The sequence below is a fragment of the Gorilla gorilla genome, chromosome 10 (genome assembly GCF_029281585.2).
Source record: "Gorilla gorilla gorilla isolate KB3781 chromosome 10, NHGRI_mGorGor1-v2.1_pri, whole genome shotgun sequence".
In the NCBI taxonomy this organism is placed as follows: domain Eukaryota; kingdom Metazoa; phylum Chordata; class Mammalia; order Primates; family Hominidae; genus Gorilla; species Gorilla gorilla.
Genome location: NC_073234.2, coordinates 20361398 through 20389056, shown reverse-complemented (window position 1 = coordinate 20389056; position 27659 = coordinate 20361398). Strand labels below are relative to the sequence as shown.

Below are 27659 nucleotides of genomic sequence, written 5' to 3'. Positions count from 1 at the left end.
GGAATGTGTTACAATGGAGTGCAGCTTAGAGCAATAAGAAAGCTTTGGTTTTTCTTTATGTGTCTACCCCGTGTTTGTAATCTTGTATTTTTTTATTGCATTGTTCCACAGGAAAAAATCCTGAATTAAGTCTTATCTACACCCCATGGAACATAGCGTATAGGCCATAGAGTATAGTATTGACTTTTTTTTTTTTCACAGAAAAAGATATCTTTCACAGTATTCCAGCTCAACTCTTGTGTTTGCCTCATGAAGACCCTGAGTCCCAAAGAGGTGAGGGGACTTGCCTGACGTTGTCTCAGGCAGGGAGCAGAGCCAGAGTGTTTTCAGAAGTCCAAGGCAGAGGTCTTTCTAATCATGCTCCTATTTTTGGCTCAGAAAACCAGGTGTGCAATTCAGTACCAGTCTCCATGCCCAGAAATGAATGAAACCAGTCTCTTTTCTTTGGTTTTCAGTGGAATTTTGCTCTAAAAATTGTACCTTCTTATTTTTTGTTTAGTTACATTGGAAATAAAAAAAGAGGAAGGTATGCAAAGGATGAATATAAGTATTTTTAGTGTGGAAGTCTAAAAAAGAAGGTTTAAGCAGTCATTTTGTTTGCTCTCTCTCCTGAGAGACAGGTTGAAGGTACAATAACCTATCTGGTACTTAAAGATCCTCAGAGAAGGAACATATTCTGCCTCCAATGAGCTGCCACTTCATAGCCCTTACAGTCAAGAAATTCTTCCTTACCGCTAGACCAAACCTCTAAGTTTTTGTAACTTAATTCTACTCTCTTTTATTTGTTGCACAAAATTAATAAAACTATGAGCCAACAATTGCTGAGAGGCTACCATGTGCAAAATGCATTACATAATTCATGTATTATAACGGGAACACAGTGGTTAGAACCAGGGCTCTGGACTCTGAAGTTCATGGTCAAATCTCAATTCTGTCACTTACCAGCTGTAGGATGTTGAACAAGTTCCTTGATCAGTCTATGCCTTAGTTTTGCACATCTACACAATGGGTCAAAAAGTAATTCCTTCCTCATAGGGTTGTTGTAATGATTAAAATAGTTAACATGGCTGGGCGCTGTGGCTCACACCTGTAATCCCAGCACTTTGAGAGGCCGAGGCGGGCAAACCATCTGAGATCAGGAGTTCAAGGCCAGCTTGGCCAACATGGTGAAACCCCATCTCTACTAAAAATACAAAAATTAGCTGGGTGTGGTGGTATACTCCTATAATCCCAGGTACTCAGGAGGCTGAGGCAGAAGAATTGCTTGAACCCGGGAGGTGGAGGCTGCAGTGCGCTGAGATCCCGCCACTGCACTCCAGCCTGGGTGATAAGAGTGAAACTCCATCTCAAAAAAAAAAAAGGTAACACATGTAAGGTGCTTAGAACAAGCAATGTTAGCTGCCACTATGATCTCATTTAATTCTCACTATAGTTCATAAAATGGTTATTATTATCAACATCCATATTTTGTGTATAAGAAAATCAGAATATGAAGACGTTGAGTTACCCAAGGACCTAACACTTACAAAGGAGAAGCTGGGATTATGAACTCAGAAAGTGAGGACTCAGGTCTGTTATCTTCCACATCTCTTCCTTGGGGGGGCTAGACTCGGGGCACGGGCACCCTGTGGGCAAGAGCTGTTGCCACTATGAAGAGTCAGCACCCAAATCTCTCTTTTCTCCAGGCTTAATGACCCAGGGAGAGTGGTCTGTTCCTCGTAAGGAGCAACTCTAAGTCCCTTCCTGGTATCTGGAGTCCTTCTCTAGACTCTGCTTCAGCCCCCAGGCTTCTTCATGGTGCATAAGAGGGTCACAGGTGGCTGGGCACAGTGGCTCACACCTGTAATCTCAGCACTTTCAGAGGCCGAGGCGGGCGGATCACGAGGTCAGGAGATCGAGACCATCGTGGCTAACATGGTGAAATCCCGTCTCTACTAAAAAAATACAAAAAAATAAGCCGGGCGAGGTGGTGGGCGCCTGTAGTCCCAGCTACTCGGGAGGCTGAGGCAGGAGAATGGCGTGGACCCGGTAGGCAGAGCTTGCAGATCCCGAGATCCCGCCACTGCACTCTAGCCTGAGCGACAGACCAAGACTCCATCTCAAAAAAAAAAAAAAAAGAAAAAGAAAAAAAAAAAAAAAAAGAGGCACAGGTAGATTTGGAGGTGCATGCTCCTGGCCTAACTCCCACCTCTGCCACTGGGTTGCAGTCCAATTTAAGCACACTGTGTGATCTCTTTGTGTCTCAGTTTCCTCATCCATGTAGAGATAATTATCCTCTGTCTTGACTTTGTGAAGATTAAATGTGGCTAGCACAAATAGACCCTCAACAAATGATCTTTTTATTTTCCCTACATGAGAAACCCAAGGTGTTCTAAACTCTAAGCCAAAACCTCTTTCCAGCCAAGCACAGATGATAAGTGGTCATTTTTACAATTATTCTTTGATCACGTTGCTCACCATTTGAGCTGAAATCATCCACCAAGATGATTTCCTTCAACAATCGAGAGGGTGTCCGGTTGATGATACTGGTGATGGCCCGTTGTATAATGGACAGAGCTTCATTCACGAATATGAGAATGACACTGAGGGATGGGAGTTGGGAAGGATATGTCTTCCGAAGACATCTATAAGAGACCATTTTTATAACATATTATTTTTTTAATTACTTCAACACTGCTATCCAATCTTTCCTTTCACTCTGTATGATGTTATATCGACCGATTCATCCACCCCTCAAACTCAATGCAAAGCAAAACTCTTAGTGGCTTATCACAGTAGCAAGATTTTATATGCATTTATCCAAAATTCTCCTGTTATGGGGATAAAATCTTTTTTTATTAATCTTTGCTAGATGTTTCCATTTGAACATTCAACATACTTCAAAAGGAATTCCCGTTCCTCTTCTACACCTGGATTAGTTTCCTTGCTGGCAGCCTTCTTCTTGTCATTGCCACAGCCCTTTTCCCATGTTCTCAGACCCCAGTCACCTTTGACACACCCTCTACTTCACCACCAGAGACAGGTGGCAAACTAGCCTATATTTACTAAATGCTTACCATATGGTAGGCACTGGTTTACCCTTTTTATAGCTTTTTTGGGGTTTAGTTGATATACAAAAACTGCACATAGGCATGCACCCACAATATCATAATCAAGGTAATAAACGTATCTATCAGCTCCAAACGTTTTTTCTATATGTTTGCCCATTTTTAATTTCTTTATTATTGAGTTTTGTAAGCATTCTTTATATATTCTAGACTTCTTATCAGATATATGGTTTGCAAATATTTTCTCCCACTCCATGGGCAGTCTTTGCACTTTCTTGATGGTATTATTTCAGGAAAAACAAAGTTAGTTTTGATAAAGTTCAACTTTTTAATCTTGTTTCACCTATGCTTTTGGTGTCATACCTAAGAAACTCTTGCCAACCCCTATCTGCCAAGATTTGCTGTCATTTTTTTCTAAGAGTTTTATAGTTTTATCTCTTATATTTACATCTATGACCATTTTGTGTAAATATTTGTGTATGGTGTGATGAGGGATCCAACTTTATTATTTTGCATCTAGATATCCACTTGTCTCAGCACCCATTTGCTGAAGAGACTATTCTCTCTCCCATTACATTGTCTTAGCACCCTTGTCAAGAATCAGTTGATCATAAAGTTAAGTGTATATTTTTTCCCCCATGTAAAAGGATAGAGGGAGCTAAAGTTGGGTATTTTCATTCCACCATGTAGAAAGCTAAAGCAGGCTGGAGTTGAATGTTCCCCTTCTCCCAGGTAGGTTAGTGTCAGTCCATTTTGTGCAGCTATAACAGTATACCTGAGACTGGGTAACTTATAATGAATAGAAATTTATTGGCTCCTGGTTCTGGAGGCTAGTAAGTCTAATGTCAAGGTGCTGGCCTCTGGTGAGGGGCTTCATGCTGCATTATAACATGGCAGAAGGTATCACATGGCAGAATGAACAAAGAGAGGATGAAAAGAACAAGAGCCGAGTCCCATGATAACAAACACCCTCTCATGATAATGATGTGGTAAGAGCATTTGCCTATTCACCAGAGCAGAGCCCTCATGACCTAAACACCTCTTCAGGGTCCCACCTCCCCATATTGTCGCAATGGCAAATACATTTTAACATGAGTTTCAGAGAAGACAAACATTCAAACCACAGCAGTTAGGCTATCATAAAACTCCAGCAGGTTAGGCTCTGGTAAAATAGTTTCTCTTTCAGGCAGACCTTGTTAAGAAAAACAGAATAATCTGGCATATTTCAAAATGATTCCTTTTCACCTCTTCTCTCCTCCCTCCCAGAGGCAGGAGGAGATTTTTCTCGGATATTTACTGTGAGGATCTGGCAGAGGTCCTGGGGGTAAAATGTACACAGGTGTAGAAGCTCTCTGACTGGGTCTCCCTGGAGTGTTTAATTCTCAGACTTGTCCACAATTCACCAATTTACAGTTCAGGTTTTCCTATCCTAGCACTGGTTCCCAGGGTTTCTGCTCTGGTAAAGTTGTGATTCTCTGTATCCACCTGTCTGTCTCTCCAGTTTTGGGGGGAGCAGTTTGCCCTGCCATGTCACTTCTCTAAAAGAGCTGAGAAGAGTTTATTTTTCCATTTTTTCAGCTTTTTACTTGTTGTTAGGATACAGTGGGGACTTCTAAGCTCCTTAAAAGCCAGACCAGAAAATGAAAGCCAAACTCTTCATTTTTATTATTGTACTTTTCAGTTTTAGAAGGATCATTTGGAACCTCTTTATAATGTATAAGTCTTTACTGATAGTTTCTATTTGATGAGACATTGTCATTATAACCTTCCTTTAATGCTTTAGACATGGCTAACTTTAGTGCTTTGAATATATTTATAATGATGTCTTTGAAGTCATTATCAGATAAGTCCAATATCTGGGCCCCTTCTAAAGTCTGTTGCTTTGTTTTCTCTTGTGCATGAGTTATTACTCTTTCCTGTATCTTTGTATGTCTCATAATTTCTTATTAAAAACTTATCATTTTAGGCAAAGCATCTAGTAACTCTGTATATAACCCAGGAGTAGATGTCATTGTAATTTGCTTCGTTATTTATTCAATTGGTAACCTAGTTAAACTAATTTGCAGAGTCTACAAAATCCATTTCTCCTGCAGTGTTCAGCCTTTAATGCTCATGATCTTGATCTTTTTTTTTTTTCTTTTCTCTTCTTGTTTTTCTCTTTTAGCCTGGCTACCTAGGGGTTGCTTCTGGGTCATCATAAGCCACTTATTCATCAGAGATTGGATTTAAACCTCCTTGGTTGATTAGATTCCTGGATATATGTGGCATGGAGGCTGCAATCACAATTCAGGGAGTTTACATTTTGACCCACATACTGGTAGCTTGGATTTTCTTCTCTGATAACTCCTGAGAGAGCACAGCCTTAGGTATGCACATAGTCTTCCAGATTACCAGGGATGTGCATGATTTTATTTCTAATCCTGGCTTCCTAGTAGTTGCCTCTGAGTCAGAGTAGTTTATTGTTCAAGCAGTATTTGTTCGGAGGTTGGGCTTAAGCCCCTAATGCTGGTGGGGCTTCAGCTGTTTGCTGATGGATCTGTGTTCTGGTTGGCAAATGATTTTCAGTCTTCCCCTCATTCTACTCTTGCTGTTCCTGAGCAGGTTCAGCCTGGGGCTTGCACACAAACTTCTAGACGACCCAGAGATAAGTGTGATCCAAGGAGGGCTCTTCTGGCAATCTTTTTCCCTGATTCTTCCTGTTAAATTTCTGGTTGTTCTGCCATTTTGCTTGTTGCTACTAGTATTATGGAGCTATGAGCATACTCTTTAATTTTCTCCACCAAGATCTCTGTTGTTTCAGACAACATCATTGAGCTGGAATTCTTTATCCTCTCTTCTAAATAAGGTCAGTCCCTTAAATACAGCTGGGGAGGTTTTCATCCTGCCTTTCCTGCTGAACAGAACTTCTGCACCACTGCACAGAAGCTGGAGGTGGAGACAGAAGCCCACTTCTAGAATGACACCCTGCTCTACAGGTAGATGTGGGCCGGGGGGAAGGAGGTGGCAGCCCCCTGGAGCTCCTGGTCTTCCTAGCTTGTGCATTCTGGTATGGAGCTTCCACTCTGACAGCAAGTTGGAGAAGGGGCAACTGGAGCCCCGTGTTCTTGGACTCATGCACCTGGAGTTGAAATTTCACCCCGTGAGTAGAGGCAAAGTAGAAGAAGGGAGTCACAATTGTCTCTCTCAATCACCTCCACTAGGCATAGAGTTTTTGCATTCCTAGCAGAGGAAGGAGAAGGCGTGAAATGTGGGTGGCCTGCCCTTCCTGGGGTGATACCAAGGACCTATGTATGCTAGGACCTGCAGGGACAGGGAACCCCCTTCTTGACCACAGCCACCAGAGCAGATAACCTTGAGAAGTTTCCATAAGACAGTGCTGACAGTGGGTGGGGGGAACAAGTCATGGCTCCAATGCCACAGACTCCTGCTGTTCTGAAGGATATTTAGTAGATTTTCTTGAAAGAATGTTTTTCCATTTGCATATTTCCTTAGGACAGTTTGTAAAAAAAATTTAAATAATTATAATTTTCTCGTCAAATAGTTGTTTTGCTAGGGAAAGAAAATGTTGCACTCAACACTTTGCCATTCTGGAAGGAAGCCTCAATCCACACATTTTTTAAAAACTTCAAGTAGTTGCCAACATACAAATCCAGATTTCTTGTCTCTCTGACAAAGCAAATATTTATCTCACTGCAACCACTTTTCCAGGAGATAGCCCCTGCTCTGTCCAGGGCCAGGGTTGCTGCAGTTACTCACAGCGTAGCTCACTGTTCACCCGTTCACCATCGCCCTCACCCAAAATGCTCACAACATGTATGTTGGCAGGCATTTGAATTGCAGCCTCTGAAACTGCAAGGGAATTTTAGGCAAAAGCCAAAACGCAGGTGAATGCCAGGGACACAAAAAAGCACACACTCCTTGGAGAACTGCCCTGCTTAGTAGTAGTGCCAAGAGATATGAGGACGGACAGACCAGAGGGACTGGACATTGGAAGCTAGGAAGACTGGACTTCATCCTAGAGGGGCTAAAGGGTTTTAAGCAAAGGATTGGTATGATCAAATTAACATTTTAAAGAAACCATTCAGGCTGCCATGAGGACAACAGAAGGTAATCAGCCACATGTGGACGCCATAATACAGGTGGGAAGGTGTGAAGACCTCACCTAAGGCCAACCCTGGAGAAAGAAAGAAGCGAAAGGAAGATACTTTCAATCTGATTTCCTCATCTCATTCATTATTCAAACGTGGTGGGCAGGTGGAAGTTGAAGGGGCAATACTAGACCACAAAAAAATTCTCAGATTCTAGCAATACCCGCACACAAATCACTTGGGGATCTTGTTAAAGTGCAGCCTCTCATCAGTAGGTCTGAGCGGGGTCTGAGATCCTGAATTTCTTCCAGGCTCCCAAGTGATACCAATGCTGTAAGAGGGTGGTACAGTAAGAGTAGGAGCAGAGTCTCCAGAAAGACCTGTGTTCACTCGAGTCACAGCTGTCACTTTCTATCTGCATGATCTTTTTGTGCTTCTCTTCCTTTCCTTATTTATAAGATGGTGAGGGTGGTGGTTAGTAGCAATAGTATTGGTAGTAATAGTAGGAGGAGAAGGAGTAATCCTCACATCATAGTATTATTATGAGGTTCAAATGTGGTAATGTGCATAAGTGCTCAGAATAAAAGAAGCTCCATAAAGGTTATCTGCTATTCTTACCACTTTGCTGTTTATTTTTGTTCTTGTTGTCATTATTACTTAGACAATGGCAACATTCACTGAGCTAGGAGCAATAAGAGGAGAAAAAGAAGTGAATCAGCTTAGGTTTGGCCATGTGGAGTCTGAGATGCCTCTGAGTCACCCCATGGAATTCCCTGGTAGGTCACTACATATATGGCCCTGGAGCCTCAGAAGAACAGTCTGGATTACAGTCCTGTGGATTCGGGAGTCACTGCCATGTAAGTGGCGAATTCGTAAGTGGATAAAATCACCTTAACTACCAGCAGAAACGAGCCTTGGACTAAAGCCTGAGGATGATGAATATTTAAAGCACAGGCAGAGGAGCCTGGCAGAGATGAACTTTAAATTCTTTAAAGCCTAGTGGCAGTTCCGAATGTCTGGTACGGGATGGTTATACAATAAATCTGTATTTAATTGCGAGTAAGAATAGATGATTATGTTAAATGGAAGACTGATTAAAATTCTGCTGAACTTCTCTTTCCTCTAATCCACATAATCACATCAGTGACTTCAGATTTTCTCTCCTCTGCCCTGTTTCCTGCGCATCTTTTGCATATTCTCGACTATACTTGAAATGCTTTCACGACACTTCTCTTATCTGTACCCACATTTTCTTACCCACCGTATATCAAACAAAAGAGGTAGGAAATGTGCCTCCCATGGTTCCAAAAGAATAATCTCTCCCTCCTCCCTGCATCACCAGTACCTGGCCTGGAATGTGTAGACCAGCACTGTCCAGTAGAATTTTCTGCAATGATGAAATGTTTTATATCTAACCTATACATAATGATAGCTACTAGCCACATGTGCCTATCAAGCACTTATAATATGGCTAATGTCACCAAAACCTAAATGCTTAATTGAATTTTAATTAATTTACATTTAAGTAGCCATATGTGACTAGTAGCTATCATATTGAACAGTGCAGCAGAAGATACTGAAAAAGTATTTGTTGGTTGGATGACATCTAGAGGAACAGATCTCTAGCCACTCCTCCCAGTGGAGAATCACAGTGTACCATCTCAAGCAATGGGAGAGAACAATGGCATAAGGACATAAGGTAAGTTCTATGTGCTACAGCTGGAAAGATAAACTTTATTCATATCACAATTTTGCCTGAAACTACTGTCGTGTGGAACACATAAACTAATTTGTATACATGCAAACAGGCTTTAACCAATCGCAAAATATGTATTCTTACATTGGGATTTTCTAAGGCAAATGATGCCAGCCACATAATTTCCCTTAGAAAATCCCAATGTGAGAATACATATTACATTGGGAGGGCCAGCTTTATGGTATGCAAAATGTGCAGTCACACAGGACCCCACACATAGGTCTCCCCTATTGATTTCATTCATTACTTTTATCATCTTGAAATTCTTAATTATTTTTTAATGAAGGTCCCTCATTTTCATTTTGCACTGGGCTCTGCAAATTGTATAGGTGGTCCTGTTCACAGCAGGACTAATTAGCCTGGCCAACATGGCATGATGAAGTGAGATTTATTTCAGGGATGCGACGCAAAGATAGTCCAACATACACAGATCTCTATATGTAATAAACCACATTAACAGAATGAAGGACAAAAACTATATGATCCTCTCAATAGATGCAAAAAATCACTTAACAAAAACTCAACATTTTTTCATGATAAAAAAATCTCAACTAATTAGGTGTAGAAGAATTCTACCTTCAATACAATAAAGATCATATGACAAACCCACAGCTAACATCATACTCAATGAGGAAAAATTGAGAGCTTTCCCTCTAAGGTCAGGAACAAGACAAGAATGCTCGCTCTCTGCTCTCACATTTGTATTCAACATGCTTCTAGAAGTCCTAGCGAGAGCAATCAGGCAAGAGAAAGAAATAAAAGGCATCAAAATTGGAAAAGAAGTGTAGATTGTCCCTGTTTGCAGATGACATGATCTATATATATAAAGCCCTAAAGAACCCACTACAAATGGTTAAAACTAATAAACAAATTCAGTAAAGTTGCAAAATCAACATACAAAAATCAGTAGCCTTACTATACACCGACAGCAAACTGTCGAAAAAGGAAATCAAGCAATTCTATATATGATAGCTATACAAACACTTAATACTTATGAATACATTTAACTAAGGAGGTGAAAGATATCTACATTGAAAACTATAAAATACTGGTGAATGAAATTAAAGAAACACAAATAAATGAAAAATCATCTCAGGCCGGGGGCGGTGGCTCACGCTTGTAATTCCAGCACTTTGGGAGGTGGAGGCAGGCAGATCACAAGGTCAGGAGATCGAGACCATGGTGAAACCCCGTCTCTACTAAAAATACAAAAAATTAGCTGGGCGTGGTGGTGGGCGCCTGTAGTCCCAGCTACTCGGAGAGGCTAAGGCAGGAGAATGGCATGAACCCGGGAGGCGGAGCTTGCAGTGAGCCGAGATTGCTGGGCGACAGAGAGAGACTCCGTCTCAAAAAAAAAAAAAAGAAAAATTATCTCAGGTTCATGGGTTGGAAGAATTAATACTGTTAAAATGTTCATGCTTCCCATAGTGATCTACAGATTGAATTCAATCCCTATCAAAATTCTAAAGACCTTTCTTTACAGATAAAAAAAACAACTGTAAAAGTTCTAAATGGAACCATAAATTATCCTGAATAGCCAAAGCAATCTTTAGCCAAAAGAAGAAAGCTGGAGACATTACACTACATGACTTCAAAATATACTATATTAAGCTATGGTAATCAAAACAGCATGATACTGCCATAAAAACAGACATAGAGTAGTGGAACAGAATATAGAACACAGATATAAATCCACACATTTATAAGCAACTGATTTTCAACAAAGATGTCAAGAAAACGCAATGGAAAGAGGACTGCCTCTTCAATAAATGGTGTTGGGAAAACGGAATACCCACGTTTAAAAAGAGTAATACTGAACCCTATCTCACACCATATACAAAATCAACTGAAACTAGATTAAAGACTTAAACATAAAACCCAGAAACTGTAAAACTCCTATAAAGAAAATAAAGAAAATTTTCCAGGACATTGGTTTGGGCAATGACTTTTTGGATAAGACCCCAAAGCCACAGGCAACAAAAACAAAAATAGACAAATAGCATTACATCAAACTAAAAAGCTTCTACACAGCAAAGAAAAAAATCAAAAGAATGAAGAGACAACCTACAGAATGAGAGAAAATATTTGCAAACCATATATTTAATAAGAAGTTAATATCCAAAATATATAAGGAACAGAAACAAGTCAATAACAAGAAAAATAAAAATCAGCAAATGACCTAAGCAAACATTTCTCAAAAGAAGACTATAAATGGCCAAGAGCTTTATGAAAAAAATGTTCCATATCATTAACCATCAGGGAAAATGCAAATTAAACTCACATTGCACTATCATCTCACCCTTGTTAGACTGGCTACTATCAAAAAATAAAAGATAACAAGTATTGACGATAATGTGGAAAAAATAGAACCATTGCACAGTTAGTGGGAATGTAAATTAGTATACCCAATAAAGAAAACAGTATAGAGATTACTCAAATACTAAAAATGGAACTACTGTATGATCTAGCAATCCCATACTGGGTATATCTCCACAGGAAATGAATTAGTATATTGAAGAGAGACTGCACTCCCATTTTCATTGGAGCATTATTCATAATAGTGGAATACTATTCCATAATAGATGGAATACTATTCAGCCACAAAAAAAGAAGGAAATTCTGTCTTTTGTGACAACATGGATAAATGTGGAGCACATTATGTTAAGTAAAATAAGCAAGGAACAGAAATACAAATACTACATGATCTCACTTACAGGTGGAATCTAAAAAAGTTGAATTCACAGAAAGAGAGTAGAATGAAAGGTGGTTCCAGGAGCCAGGGTGGGGACTGGGCGAAGAGGGGTTAGAGAGATGTTGGTTAAAGGATACAAATTTCAGTTAGATAGGAGGAATAAGTTCAAGAGTTGTATTGTACGACATGGTGACTATTGTCAATAGCAATATGTGGTATTCTTGAAAATTGCTAAGAGAATAGATGTTAAGTATTCTCACTGAAAATAATTGTGAGGTAATGCATATGTTAATTTAGATATATATTAGCCATTCCACGATGTGTATACATTTCAAAACATCATATTGTACATGATAAGATATACAGTTTTGCCAATTTAAATAAAATAAAATATTTTTAAAAACAGTCACATTTCCAATAGCATCAAAAAGACAAATACCTAGGAATAAATTTAACAAAAGACGTGAACAAACTTATACTGTGAAAACTCAAAACATTGTTGAAAGAAATTAAAGACCTAAATAAATGGAAAGATTTCTCACAGCCGTGGATTGGAAGATCTAATTTTTAAATGAAGTCCTCCACAAATCTACAGATCTGCAGAGCTACAGAGTTAATGAAATCCCTGTCAAAATCCTGCTGGCTTCTTTGTGGAAATTGACAAACTAATCCTAAAACTCATATGGAAACTCAAGGTCCCAGAATAGACAAAACAGTCTTGAGAAAGAAGAAGAAAGTTGGAAGATTCACATTTTCAATTTCAAAATGTACTACAAAATTACAATTGCTAAGACAATGTGTTCCTGGCATAAGGATAGGCCTATACAGCAACGAAAGAGTATTGATATCCAGAAATAAACCCTTACATTTATCACCAATTGATTTCAAGAAGGGTGGCAGGACTATCTGATGTGGAAAGAGTAGTCTATTCAACCAAGGTAGTAGGATAACTGAATAGCTACACATAAAATAATGAAGTTGGACCCTCCTTGTCACATTATGTACAAAAACTAATTTAAAATGGACCAAACACCTAAATTTAAGACTGAAACTATAAAATTCTTAGAAGAAAACATGGGTGTAAACCTTTGCGACCTTGTACCTAGCAATGGTCTCTTAGATATAACACCAAAAGTACAAGCAACCAAGGAGAAAATAGATAAATTGGACATCATTAAGATTTAAAACTCTTGTGTTTCAAAGACGACCATCAAGAAAGTGAACAGACAATCTACACAATGAAAGAAAACATTAACAAGTCATATTTCTGATAGAAATTTGTATCTAGAATATATAAAGTACTCTGCAACTCAATAATAAAAAAATAAATAAGCCAATTTTTTTTAAAAAGAACGTCTCCAAATAGACATTTCTCCAAAGAAGACATATATGTGGCCAATAGTACATGAAAAGATGTCCCACACTATTAGGCCTCAGGGAAATTTAAAACAAAATCACAATGAGATACCACTTCAGACCCACTAGGATGGCTATAGTTAATTAAAAAGAAAAATAATAACAAATGTTAGTGAGTGTGTGGAAAACTCAGAACTCTCATATACTGCTTGAGGGAATGTTAAATGATGGAGTCACTTTGGAAAACCACCTGGCAGTTCTTTGAAAGGCTAAATACAGAATTATCATATGGCCCAGCAATTCTACCCATCAGGTACACCTACAAGGAAAGAAGACATTTGTTCACACAAAAACTTATAATGAATGTTCATAGCAGTATTATTCATAATGGTCAAAAAGTGGGAACAATCCAAATGTTCATCACCTGATGAATGGATAAAGGAAATGCGGTAGGTATAATCCAGACAATGAAATATTATTTAACAATAAAAAGGAACGAAGTATTGATATGTTATAATGTGAATGATACTTGAAAACACTTGATATATATAATATGATATAATGTGAATGATATAATGTGAATGATACTTGAAATGTGAAAAATGTTAGTCACAAAAGACCCCATATTACATGATTCAATTAATACAAAAGGTCCGGAACAGACAAATCCATAGGGATAAAAAGTAGATTAGTGGTGGCTGCCTATGGATGAGGAAGTTGTAGGAAAATGCGGAGGGCCTGCTAATGCCGTTTCTTTTTAAAGTGATGAAAATGTTTTAAAATTGATTGTGGGAATGGTAAATAACTCTGTGAATATACTGAAAAACATTAAATTGTACACTTTAAATGGATAAATTGCATGGTATGTGAATTATATCTCAACAAAGCTGTTTCTAAAAAAGTATTATGAAGGAGGGTGGGAGACACAGAATGAGAAAAAAAAAACAATAGGAAAGGGAAACAGAAGGAGAGGGAGAGGGATTGCTCTTCAAATTAGATTTACCAGCAAAGAGGAATTCAAGTAGAGAATTTGAGCAAAGTCCTAGGGAAGGAGGTAGAGCTACTGGCTTTGGTGTGACTTGTGCAAGTCCCTTCTCAGCTTCAGTTTCCTCATCTGTAAAATTATCAGTTAGGCCCACCATATCTCTGTTTCTCTGGATCAGAGTTGCAAAGGACCTCTGCTCCTCTGACATTTCTGTTCTTTCCCAAGGGTCTGTAAATATTTGGATCAGTTGGTTATCTTCTCTGAGCTGTCATTATAAAATAAATTAAAAACAACAACTTTGCTCAGCCTGAACCCCTTCCCCAACAATCCCCCACTCCCCCAACCTTCAATGTTCACTGCTCCCAAAGCTCATCCTCAAATCAAACTGAGGACCCTAGAAGCCCAAGCCTAGTTCATCCCACCTGTAGTCTCGCGTGTCGGGGATGGTGCGATTGAGAGGCAGCTGGTTGCTGAGGTACGCGTTGTAACCAAACTTCCGGAAGAGGTCCTGGGCCGCCTTCTGCTGGGCCTCAGAAAGATCCTCGCCCCATTGCCTGAAAAGCTGTGAGTGTGGGAAGAGTTTCATTTGGGTTTTGTGCTTCTTTGTCTCATTCACCTTGGTTTCCATTGCCTTTAGAACAGGGCGTACTTCATCTTTCGCCCTCTTCAGTGTGCTGTTCACATTTTCTTGTTGCCTCAGAGCTAATTTCATACTTTCTTCTGCAAATGAAGAGGACAGGGGTGGGAGAGAAAACATTTCAGCCCCTCCTTAGTTACCTGGGTATTCCTTTCCATTCTAATTTCCTCTAATGGTTTACCCACTACATCTTAAAACTTATAAGCTCTCGTCACAGAGGATGTAGTATGTCAGGGAACTTATCCAGCCATGCAAGGCTGTCCCAGCAGAGTATGTACTAGACACGTCTCTCCGTTTAGCCCCATCAAAACTCCTCCATCCCACATCTTCAAAGCTCCTCGAAGAACTGACTATGATCTGAGAAATAGATGGAAAATAAGCTAATGTTTTTCAGAATGAGGCCTGAGAACCACTTACATCAGAATCAATCAGTTGTGATTTTTTTTTTTAATGTAGATACCCAGGCTAATCTCCAAATCCACTAAATCAGGATCTGAGAGTTGGGTGGAAATACAGACAGGAGAAATTACAAGAACCTGCTTTTTAATAAAACCAAGGAGTAATTCTTTTTACAGTAAAACTTAAGAAACACTTACTACACCATTAGTGCCTAACAAAGGCAAATCTGCTCTAACCACTACCACCAACATCCACCTATGCCCTTGCTTTTCCTGTGCTTGATTTACGAGGAACTTTAAAATTGGAGATGTCCTAGTCTTGCAATTTCCAACTTGCGTGATCATAAGAATGTCTTCAAAAGCTTGTTAAAAATACAGAATCCCAGGCCTCCCCGGAAGATTCTGACTCAGTTCTGGGGTAGAGCCTGAGAATCTATATTTTAAACAATGGGTCTAGATAAATCTAATTGTCACATTAATTCGGGAAACACTGCCTTAACTCAAAAGAACGAACAGACAGTGATAGACCCAGGCAGAGGATGTTTTATGCAGAAGATGCCCTCCAGGATCCATGACGTCATCTATTATTTACCTCACCTTTCCACCCAGTAAGATTTGTGCTGGAGTATCTTAGCATATGCACCTTGAACTCCCTCAAGCTCAATCTGCGAACTCAGCAAAAAGAGAGAAAAAATAACCATTTTAGTGTTTAGTGATGATGACATTCTTCAGCACTAAATCCCACCACGGTGATCAAGGCACTCTGACATAGGATCTACTTTGTTTCTACTAATCCTCCCTTAAGCCCACACTAAACTTCAACCAGACTGACAGGATCACGTGTAGCCTGTCCAGCATCTTTCTACAAGCTAGAAGAAGGCATCCTTTCTTTCTGAATGATTGCAACTCAGGGTCACCAGCTTGGTGAGGGGACAGCCCCATTGTGTGAATTTTCTCCGGGTAGACGCATCTCGCGCCACAGCACATGGCTTGGCAAGCAGAATGTGTGCTGGATTTCAGATCCATATACAGCCCCCAAGAGGGAAGCAGGGGAGTCCTGTGACTGGGAGGAGAACATGTTTGTAAAGTGACGTAAGACTGGCCCAAAAAGAAGGAAAAGGAGAAAGAGAATCACCTCTTCAAGTGGTTAAGACAAAAAGAGGATAGTCGAAAAAACTTGGGCAAAAAGTAAATGGTAGGTCTCTCAAAGGAGGCTCATGTGAACACCATGCATACTTGTTCAGGTAGAAAAAAGAAGTGAGAGCATACTGTTTACAGTGTCCCAGATGGAACACTATGGTTATTCATACTTTTCTGTCCTAAGCATACAGGGGCCACAGGGTGGTACTGGGTTCTTCCTACCTCTGAGCTCCTCTGCGTTCTTCCTTGGGGGGATATCTGATTTTCTCTTTCACTCATGGCTGTCAGTGGGAGCTGGTTTGGACCTGGCCATCCTAAAGTCAATTTGAGGAAATGCATAATCTGGTGGTATGAATACAGTGTCACTAGGTTATCCCCATAACTTATACTGAAACCTTCCAAGCCCCAAAACAGACACATCCATTGACATTCCCCTGGTGGGGCTTTTATGAACCCTGAGGGAGGTTCCAGAAAACTGGCTTAGAGTCATTGATCCTTCCCTCAATAGGGATATAATTATTATTGTTTGCATTTGCTCTTGGTAGCTTACATGATTCAACTAAGTATCCTTATTGATTTCTGATTTTTTTTTTTTTTTTTTTTTTTTTTTGAGACGGAGTCTTGCTCTGTCACCCGGGCTGGAGTGCAGTGGCACGATCTCAGCTCACTGCAACCTCCACCTCCCGGATTCACGCCATTCTCCTGCCTCAGCTTCCCGAGTAGCTGGGACTACAGGCGCCCGCCACCACGCCCAGCTAATTTTTTGTATTTTTCTAGAGACGGGGTTTCACCGTGTTAGCCAGGATGGTCTCGATCTCCTGACCTCGTGATCCGCCCGCCTCGGCCTTCCAAAGTGCTAGGATTACAGGCGTGAGCCACCGCGCCCCGCCGACTTCTGATTTTTTTAAATCTTCCTGGAATCCTGGAGGCAATGAGCAAACAGGATGAAGGGTAATTAAACAGGCTTTTAGTTACAGGAAGCCCTGTGGGGGGGGAAAAAAAAAAAGCATTGCTGATCTAGAAACAGGGCCCAGAAGACTTTTTGAGGTTCAACTCAGGTGGTAGTGAGTCTCTGACATCACAACATTTCAGAGCGAATAAAATGTGGGAGCACCAAGAATAACAAGAGAGATATTTGCAAAGAAAGAAAGAGGAGTAAACCAGATGGCTCTGGCTGGCTCCTCATGGCACATTGTGTCCTAGCTGATGGAAAGAATAGCAGGGCTTTGGGTAGAACTCCTGTCATTTTACGGCTTGAGGAGGCTAAGCCAGTCTGATGAGCCTTGGGGATGGGTGAGACAGTCCTGGTGTGGTCTGGGTGCTCTGCCAAACAGTGAGGGTGGTGCTGGGGTCACCACCCTAGGTACACAGGCATCCTCCTGGTGAAGCTGCACCAAGCATATTTGCATGGGCAATGTCCGACCCACCCAGGTAAGCCAGGGCTTGTGGAGCTGATGATCTTCCCTCTGTTTCATCCACTCTCTTGCCCCGTATCACTCTTCCCTTCATCCCTGTCTGCCTGTCTTTTTCTCTCTCTTTCCTAGACGCACCCACTCATTTATTCATCTGTGGAATTTCGATGTATGAATAGAAATGAGTAGTGAATGAGACGTTCATGGAAACAGCACTTATGAAACTTGCTTTCCATAAAACTGTACCATAATAAAATATGATGAGTCTTATGAAGGAGGACGCAGAAGGTGCTATGGGTGCCTTAGGCCTCTCCTTCTCTCCCATCACACTTTCCCTTCTTTTCTTCTTGTCTCCATACAAACTCTTTCACTCTCTCTCCCTGGACTCCCTCACTTCTCTGCTCCTTTCCTGTCCCAGCTCTTTTCTCCTCTCTCATCTCCCTTCTCACTCTCCTCGCTCTTTCCCTGATTTCTTCTCTCACTTCCCTTTTCTCTTCCTGCCTTTCCTTCCACCCATCTCCCAGCCTCACCCTGAACCCTGACAATGCTCAGTTCTCATTTTAGAAGACACTTTCCCCAACTCCAGCCCCATGTGCACACACCTGGGCAGTCACATCCCTGCCCACACATGGAACACCTCCCTATGGGGTTCCAGCATTTGATCCCTGTTACCTGGGAGCAGGGGGAAATTGCTGCTTCCCTTGCTGAAGCTGGATGCGCAGGCACATAAAATTCAGAGGCATTAGAGTTCCATGGTGAGCCGGAATCACAAACAAACCCCAGAATGTGTTGAAATCTTACCCTTACGTTTAAATGAGGAGGTAAAAATTTGGCACAGAGCAGTTTATAGATCACCTTCTGCATCTGCTTCACAGCCCTATCAGGTCAGGTTGATAACTATCATTATTGTTATCATCATCTCCATTTACAGACCAGGAACCTGAGGCTGAGAGAGAGAAGCACTTGCTCAAAGTCACACAACCACAATGGCACATCAGGATTCGATCTTAGGTCCTCTAACAAAGCCCTCATTAGTTCATGAAAGGAGCACACCGCAAAATGGAAGTGAGGCCCTTGCCCCAGAAATTGCCACCTCTCTTCAACAGCCCCTACCACACATAGGTGTGGGGAAAGGAAAGAGAGATCAGATGGTTACTGTGTCTGTGTAGAAAGAAGTAGACATAGGAGACTCCATTTTGTTCTGTACTAAGAAAAATTCTTCTGCCTTGAGATGCTGTTAATCTGTAACCGTACCCCCAACCCCGTGCTCCCTGAAACATGTGCTGTGTCGACTCAGGGTTAAATGGATTTAGGGATATGCAGGATGTGCTTTGTTAAACAGATGCTTGAAGGCAGCATGCTCGTTAAGAGTCATCACCACTCCCTAATCTCAAGTACCCAGGGACACAAAACACTGCGGAAGGCCACAGGGACCTCCGCCTAGGAAAGCCAGGTATTGTCCAAGGTTTTTCCCCATGTGACAGTCTGAAATATGGCCTCGTGGGAAGGGAAAGACCTGACCGTCCCCCAGCCCAACACCCGTAAAGGGTCTGTGCTGAGGAGGATTAGTAAAAGAGGAAGGAACGCCTCTTTGCAGTTGAGACAAGAGGAAGGCATCTGTCTCCTGCCCGTCCCTGGGCAATGGAATGTCTCGGTGTAAAACCCAATTGTATATTCCATCTACTGAGATAGGAGAAAACCGCCTTAGGGCTGGAGGTGGGACCTGCGGGCAGCAATACTGCTGTTTAAGGCATTGAGATGTTTATGTGTATGCATATCTAAAGCACAGCACTTAATTCTTTACCTTGTCTATGATGCAGAGATCTGCTGACCTTCTCTCCACTATTATCCTATGACCCTGACACGTCCCCCTCTCCGAGAAACACCCAAGAATGATCAATAAATACTAAGGGAACTCAGAGGCTGGCGGGATCCTCCGTATGCTGAACGCTGGTCCCCAGGGCCCCCTTATTTCTCTCTATATACTTTGTTTCTGTGTCTTTTTCTCTTCCAAAGTCTCTCGTTCCACCTAACGAGAAACACCCACAGGTGTGGAGGGGCAACCCACCCCTTCAATAGGCCTAAGGACAGGTCTATGCTAGACATTCCTAAGGCCCTTGGGATTCTTATTCTTCTGGTTGCCTGCATATATGTAGATATAATGATAGTGCATGTGCACAAGCCCACACACACATACACACACACATGCTCACCTCCCCCATACTGCTTGCTCTAATTTCCACTTCTACTCACTTCATTCTCAATACCCATCTCCCATTTGAAGGCACAGAATTCAGTGTCAGATGCTTCAATGAGCGACAGATGAAAATGTGACCTCTCACCCATTTTTCCTTCCATATCCCTTTTTCCTAAGTGCCCCAAACACACACACCCACACACACACCTTCCAGGTTAGCATTGTAAACTTACTCAGATCCTGCAATTCCACCTCCAAGTGGGAGAGTCTCTTTATCACTGCCCCGTCGCGTTTATTCAGATGTAAAGGAAGCTCCCTGTGGAGACCACCCGTAAACAGGTTTTGTAAAGTCCCCTTGCTAGAAAATACCAGAAGGAGATTGACAGCAATGGCCACAGCCAGCCCAATGAAGAGGGCTTTGGGGAGTTTTCTCCAAAACATCATCTTCTTCCTGGGGGTCATCCACTCCCTGTGGGGCTGAGTGTGTCACTGCTGGAGCAGGTTAAGAATCAGAACCAGCCTAGCTTTTGTGGGAAAGAGAGTTCTAGGTGCCAGTTGAGTTGGTCTCCCCTGTGTGAGACACCCATGGGAAGCCACAGGTGGCCTCTGAGGAGCAAAGTCTCCTTACTGCCTTCTTTGTCTTTATGCCCGGAGAGGATAACCGCTCAGCGGCTTTCCACAGGTTGCTCAGGGAGATAACACTCCCTTGAAGCAGAGGAGTATAATCAAACACCTTGGCTCCTCCTGAAACCCACTCCCACCCATTTCAGTCATTAAAGATCTTAAGTAGTTTAGACACACGCCTTTGCTCAAGGAAATTCACAGAAACCGCCACTGTTACACATCTTATCGAATGACTCACTGATTAATCCTTTTTACTCATCCCTTCCTCCCCTTCCCATCTGCCCTAAGAACAGAGAGCTTGTAAACCAATAAATTGGGTGGAGCCCAGAGCTCAGGGCCGTGAGCACGCCTCCAACGCTCTGGTCCCCTGGACCCGCCTTTTAAACGCTTATTCTGCCTCTTTCTAACTCCTCTGTCTCCGCCGGACTCGGGGTACCCGCTGGGTGGTGTGGGGCTGGTTTCCCCAACAGCTTTCTCCCCACCCAGCTTCATAGATGACACCCTGCCTGCTAGGCCAGATGTTCTCCGGCCAAGAACACTATTATAGCTGCCTGGCTTCTCCCTGAGCAGCGTCAGGTGTGAGGAGTGCGCATGGCAGCTGCCCAGTGACAGGTAAGTCACCTGGACACACCTTGTACTGTCTCAGGAGTCAGAAGAATGCTTGCTCCTGCAGCTAGCTCAGGCTGCCTGGGTGAGAGGCTTTTCTCTATATATGTTTGTTTGATGTTTAATGTTCTCTCTCCCTGGAAAAACCACCTGGGAGACTCTGACAGGGCATGTGAGCTCTGCTCCTGTGGGTATAAGAAGGGGATAAATAGGATGAAAAAGAAATCACGAAGCAAGAAGTCTCTGTACACTTAGATCCTTGCTTTTTTGGAGAGTCGGGATCTAAGATGTCTTTTTACCTAACTCTACAGGGTTTTGGACATAGTAGGTGTGCAACAAATGCTTGTCCCACACACTTAAGGAGAGACTTTCTTGCTAGTTCCTAGGACCTCACTGCCTAGAAGCAGCTGGAGAAGAGCTGGAGGCGGTGCCCGGGGTTGAGCCTCAGGGGATGACTCCGATTCACTGGTCTCTGTCCTTTGCTTGTCCTCTGCACAACTTCAAACACTGGGCTTCTGCCCTGCCCCGGCTTCCAGTAACTCCTTTGCCTCCACACCTCACACTTATAATATGTTTTGGACAAATCACCAGTGATCATCATTGTAGAATAAACACTTAAAATTGTTCCCCAAGGCTAAAAGTTCAAAGTTCTCAGTCTACTGTCAATCCCGTGAAAATCACAGCTTCCACCCCGGCCTGGCTCCTTGGACTATTTACTACGTACCAAACACAGCACATGGTGACATGTGCTGAGGCGGACATGTGGATTAAAGAAAAGTAATGTGGCTTTAGGAAAAACAGGATGAAAATGAACAAAATGAAAAGGAATCACTTCTTCTGTTTCGCAGGGATAGAAAATGTCTCCCAGCCTCCCACTTGCAAATTAGACTCAAAACATAAAAAACACATGATCCGGCCAGGCGCAGTGGCTCACGCCTGTAATCCCAGCACTTTGGGAGGCCGAGGCAGGTGGATCACCTGAGGTCAGGAGTTCAAGACCACCCTGGCCAACATGGCAAAACGCCATCTCTACTAAAAATAACAAAATTAGCTGGGCATGGTGGCAGGCACCTGTAATCCCAGCGACTTGGGAGGCGGAGGCAGGAAAATCGCTTGAACCCAGGAGGCGGAGGTTGCAGTGAGTCGAGATCGCGCCGCTGCACTCCAGCCTGGGCAACAAGAACAAAACTCCATCTCAAACAACAACAACAACTACAAAAAAAAAAAAAAAAATGCATAACCCTTCTGCTTCTGGGACAAGAAGAAATACCTACATTCATCTTCTCTATTCCTTCCCACCAGGGCAAGTAAAAAGTACACATGATATGTAAAACAAACCTAAGAAGACTCTGAAAGGTAGAGAGAACAGGGCAAGCTGACTAGAGATCTCCAGATATCCTAGCTATTGTAGGAAATAGATTCCAAGTTGCTGGATGCTGGAGCAGTCAACAACTTGGAAATGCAATGGGCAGAGACAATAGAAGCCCCAAGAAAAAGCTGCTTTCTCTAACCGAAGAAACAGGAAATGGGAAGCCTAGCAAGACAGAAAATGTTTAGACAACAACTGCCCTACTCCAGCCAAATGCCACTGAAAACCTTGCAGTGCCATGCCCACCACATCCACAGAGGCCTCGTGGGGAGCCTAGACTTCCAACCTCACCCCAGCTGTGAGGGTTTGCCCCTGCATCCCCCACCTTCCCCTCCAGGGTGTGTCAGTGAAGGTCTCTTGGGGAGCTGGCATTTTTGTCATTGTCCCCACATGATATCAGTAAAGGAACAGTGGCCCTCCCCTTTTCAGCCAGTGTGGTGTCAGCAGAGGGCTAGTGGGGAACCTGAACTCCCTCCCTCACCCATCAGTAATGAGGCAGCCCTCCCAACCAGGTGTCAGTGGAGGCCAAGCATGGAACCTGGGCTTCCTCTCCCACCTGGCAGCGATGAGATGAAATCTCCCTCTCCCCACCAGAACAGTGTATGAAAGGCCTGCTAAAACAGATTTACATAGGATCCAGAGTCTCATAAAGTTATATTCAGAATGGCCAAGATGCAATAGAAAATCACTTGTCATATCAACAACCAGGAAAATCTCAACTTGGAAGAGCCTATCAACAGACACCAACACCAGCCGGGCATGGTGGCTCATGCCTGCAATCACAGCACTTTGGGAGGCTGAGGCAGGAGGAGGATGGCTTGATTCCCAGGAGTTTGAGACCAGCTTGGGCAACATAGTGAGACCCTGTTTCTACTAAAAAATAAACTTTTTTTTAAATTGGCATGGCATGGTGGCTCACACCTGTAATCCCAGCACTTTGGGAGGCTGAGGCAGGCAGATCACTTGAGCCCAGGAGTTCAAGACCAGCCTGAGCAACACGGTAAAACCCCATCTCTACAAAAAAATTTAAAAAAATCAGCCAGGCATGGTGGCACATGCCTGTGGCCCAAACTACCCAGGATGCTAAGGTGGGAGGATCACCTGAGCCCAGGAGGTTGAAGCTGCAGCGAGCCATGATCGTGCCATTGCACTCCAGCCTGGGTGACAGAGTGAGACCGTGTCTCAAAAAAAAAAAAAAATTAAAGCAGATACAAACACCAAGATGACACAGATGCTGGAATTGTCTGACAAGGATTTAAAAGCAGCCATAGTAACATTGCTTGAACGACTGATTATGAACATGCTTGAAACAAATGAAGAAACAGCAAGGAAATCAGATGTTTTAGCAAAGATATAGAAATCTCAGGAAAGAAACTGAAGACATAAAAAAGAAACAAATGGAAATTTTATAAGTGAAAAATACAATAAACAAAATTTAAAAATCACTGGGTAGGCCTCAACTGTAGAATAAGGACAGAGAAAAGAATCAGTGAACTTGAAGATGGAATAATAGAAAATGCTCAATCTGAAAAACAGAGAGAAAGTAGACTAAAAAAAATTAAACCTCAAAGACCGGTGAGATTACAACAACAGATCTAATATTCATGTCATCGGAGCCTTAGGAAAAGACAAAATGTGGGGCTAAATAAGAATGTAAAGAAATAAGGGCTGGCTGGGCACGGTGGCTCAGGCCTGTGACCCCAACACTTTGGGAGGCTGAGGCAGGTGGATCACCTAAAGTCAGGAGTTCGAGACTGTGGGGCCACAGCCTGACCAACATGGTGAAACCCCATCTCTACTAAAATTACAAAAAATTAGCTGGCCGTGGTGGTGCACACCTGTAATCCCAGCTATGGGAGGCTGAAGCAGGGGAATCACTTGAACCCAGGAGGTGGAGGTTGCAATGAGCTGAGATCGCGCCACTGCACTCCAACCTGGGCAAGAAAATCGAAACTGTGTCTCAAAAAAAAAAAAAAGAAAAGAAAAGAAAAAGAAATTTCCAAAAGTTGGCAAAAGACACAAACCTACAGATTCAAGATGCTGAGCAAACCCCAAATAGGACAAACTCAAAGAAATTCATGATCATCTGATGCCCAGATGCATTATAATCAAACTTCTAAAAACTAAAGACAAATAAAAATTCTTAAAAGTAGCAAGAGAAAAATGACACTTAGAGGGGAAAAACAATTCAAATGATAGAGTTCTCATCAGAAATCAAGAAGACCTGAAGAAAGTATCACAACTTTTCAAGTGCTGGAAGAAAAGAATGGTCAATCCTGAATCCTGTATCCAACAAAAATACCCTTCAGGAATGGAGAAGAAATCAAGACATCTTCAGATAAGAAAACTAGTAGAATTTGTTTCCAGCAGACTTACCTCAAAAGGATGACTACAGAAATTGTTCTAAGTAAAGAAATGACAAAAGAAAGAATCTTGGAACAAGAAAAACAAAATAACAATGTTAAAATCTGAGTAAATAGAAAAGACTTTCCTTTTCCTCTTGAGTTTTCTAAATTACGTTTGGCAACCAAAAATCATAACATTGTCTGCTGTGGTCTGAAAATATATGGAAGAGATATTTAAGACAATTATACTATATATGGGGGAGGGCAAATTAGGGACTTAAATAAGGTAACGTTTCTTCACTTCACGTGGACTGGTAAAATGGCAACACCAGTAGACTGTGTTAAGTTATGTATATACAATGGTGATTACATAGTTCTAAAGTATCTTGAGTGACAGTGTTTGCATGTCTACATGTAATATCTACATGTGATAAAATAGCATAGAACTATATACACATAGTATCAATGTCAATTTTCTGCTTTTGCTATTGCACTATAGTTACATAACTACATATATAATATAGGAGTGTCATCAGCTTCTTCACTATTTCACTATAGTTACAAATGCAGTTAGATATCTTCGTTCTGGGAATACTAGGTGCCCTCTCATTCGTCCAATCACTGCTCAGTTATATAGTTATATATACAGTTATATGAATATAATCGTAGTCATCGGGAAAAACTGGGTGTAAGAGGTATACAGAACCGCTCTGTACAATTCTTGCAAATTTTGTGAATCTGTAATTATTTCAAAATTGTTTTCTTTTAAAACAAAAAGATTCCTACCCTGTATAAAGTGACTGCTGAAGTAGATCACTTTCTAAAATTACAAAGTCTTTATTAAAAACACCACAAAAATTGTGGCTACCTCTAGAGTCGGCAGGGATTGGAGGACTGAGGGCTAGAGGTGGGAGGAGACTGCTTTCACTGTGTAATTTTTTTAATATATTCTACATTTTGTGTCTTATTACATGAATTATCCATTAAAAATAAATAAAATAATTTGATCAAACATTGCACCATAATCGGTGCCATTTTACTGCTGTCTAGAATAGGTCAAAGTTCACTCAGCTAGACAGGCCAGCAAATACTCCTCTGCAGTCCCATGTGCACTTGTCCTTCTCCACTAAGACGCTGACGAGACCCCTCTTTCTGGGAACACTGGGTGCCCTCTCATGCATCCAATCACTGATCAGAACACTGGGGCAGTATTCTTCCAGTGTTTACTTCATAAAATTCACCTGGGTAGCTTGGTAAAAATGCAGATGTCCAGGTTGTAAGCCAAAAGATCCTATTCTGTAGGTCATTAGGAGACCCGGACGCCTGCACTTTTAACAAATCCCTTAAATGAATACGTTTACACTCTGACCCAAGGGCGCCCGCAAATCCATGGGAGAGGGGCTGATTTACAGGTAGAGTCAATGTGCCTACTACCCTGTAGGAGGCCCCAACTTGCACCAAGGGTCATGAAAGGGCAAGTGACCAATCTGCCTAGGGATGTGGCATCTTGAAAGATTTAGCGTGTGCATGTGTGTGTATGTGTGTGTGTGTCAGTTCCTCCAGCAAAGGGAGCATGTGTAACGAAGGTTATGGGGACAAGAAAGTATAAATTTTTTTTTATTATTTTAAAAATAGTAGGGGCCAGGCACGGTGGTTCACACCTGTAATCCCAGCACTTTGGGAGGCTGAGGTGGGCGGATCACAAGGTCAGGAGACTGAGACCATCCTGGCTAACACGGTGATACCCCATTTCTACTAAAAATACAAAAAATTAGCCAGGCATAGGGGCACATGCCTGTTGTCCCACCTACTCAGGAGGCTGAGGCAGGAGAATTGCTTGGACCTGAGAGGCAGAGGTTGCAGTGAGCCAAGATCGCACCATTGCACTCCAGGCTGGGCAACAGAGCAAGACTCCGTCTCCAAAAAAAAAAAAAACAGAAAATAGGGCTGGGATCTCACTTTATTGCCCAGGCTGGTCTCAAGCTCCTGAGCTCAAGCAATCTGCCTGCCTCAACCTCCCAAATAGCTGGGATTACAGGCATGAGCTACCACTCCCGGCCACAAATTATTTTAATGAAGATCAAATGGATAAAAGCAGTCAGAATGTGGAGGCAGAGGCGGGGACTGTGATAAGATGATAAGAGCTGTCTACCTCATTTTCGTTTATAATAGCAAATAATAATAAGCTGACCTAAAGTTTCCAACCGCAAGTGAATAGTTAAATAATTAACAGTGCATAATAGTTAAGTAAATTATGCCATCTCCACTCCACAGAATATTAGAATATTATGGACAGCAAGGAGATACTGTTGGAAAAAGTATAGATTTTAGAGCGAGGTAATAATTCTATTACTTACTAGCCAGGTAAACTAAGGCAAGTTATTTCACGTCTCTGAACCTAATTTACCTTATGTGCAATATGGGGATATATAATACTCTTCTTTGAAGAGCTGTTATGGGATATGGGATAACCTTTGTAACTTGTCTGGCATATTCAATAAACATTAGGTAATTTTCTAAAATTATAAACTCTTTATTAAAAACACACACGAAGTCAGGCAAGATGGTTCATGCCTGTAATCCCTGCACTTTGAGAGGCTGAGATAGGTGGATCCCTTGAGCTCACGAGTTCGAGACTAGCCTAGACAACATGACAAAAACCCATCTCTAAAAAAAAATACAAAAATGAGCTGGGTGGGAGGAGGTGGAGGGCACCTGTAGTCCCAGCTACTCGGGAGGCTGAGGTGGGAAGATGGCTTGAGCCCAGGAGGTAGACGTTGTGGTGAGCTGAGATTAAACCACTGCACTCCAGCCTGGAGCCAGACCTTGTCTCAAAACACACACACACACACACACACACACACACACACACGCATGCAAACACAAAGACAGTGGTTACCTCTAGAGTTGGCGGGGATTGGAGAACTGAGAGAGGTAGGAGGAGACTAATTTTCACTGTGCAATATCACTGATTTTCACTGTGCAATCATTGCTATGGTTTTTGTTT

The 27659-nt window shown here is 42.0% G+C and overlaps 1 protein-coding gene across 2 annotated transcripts in view; it reads right to left on the bottom strand.

Annotated features, from left to right (window-relative positions):
* Positions 1 to 20688, bottom strand: part of GALNT8 (polypeptide N-acetylgalactosaminyltransferase 8) — a 54960-nt gene extending 34272 nt beyond the window's left edge. Inside the window, exons 1-3 of one of the 2 annotated variants that reach the window (XM_004052530.5) lie at positions 19942 to 20688; positions 14347 to 14644; positions 2458 to 2624 (exon numbers count right to left, since the gene is read on the bottom strand). In XM_004052530.5, coding sequence (XP_004052578.3) covers positions 2458 to 2624; positions 14347 to 14644; positions 19942 to 20170 — 694 coding nt within the window. In that variant the 5' untranslated portion in view covers positions 20171 to 20688. Of the gene's footprint in view, positions 1 to 2457; positions 2625 to 14346; positions 14645 to 16321; positions 16435 to 19941 lie in introns of those variants that run through there. The other variant, XM_055357842.2, reaches the window with a different exon arrangement.
* Between the last annotated feature and the right edge of the window lie 6971 nt (positions 20689 to 27659).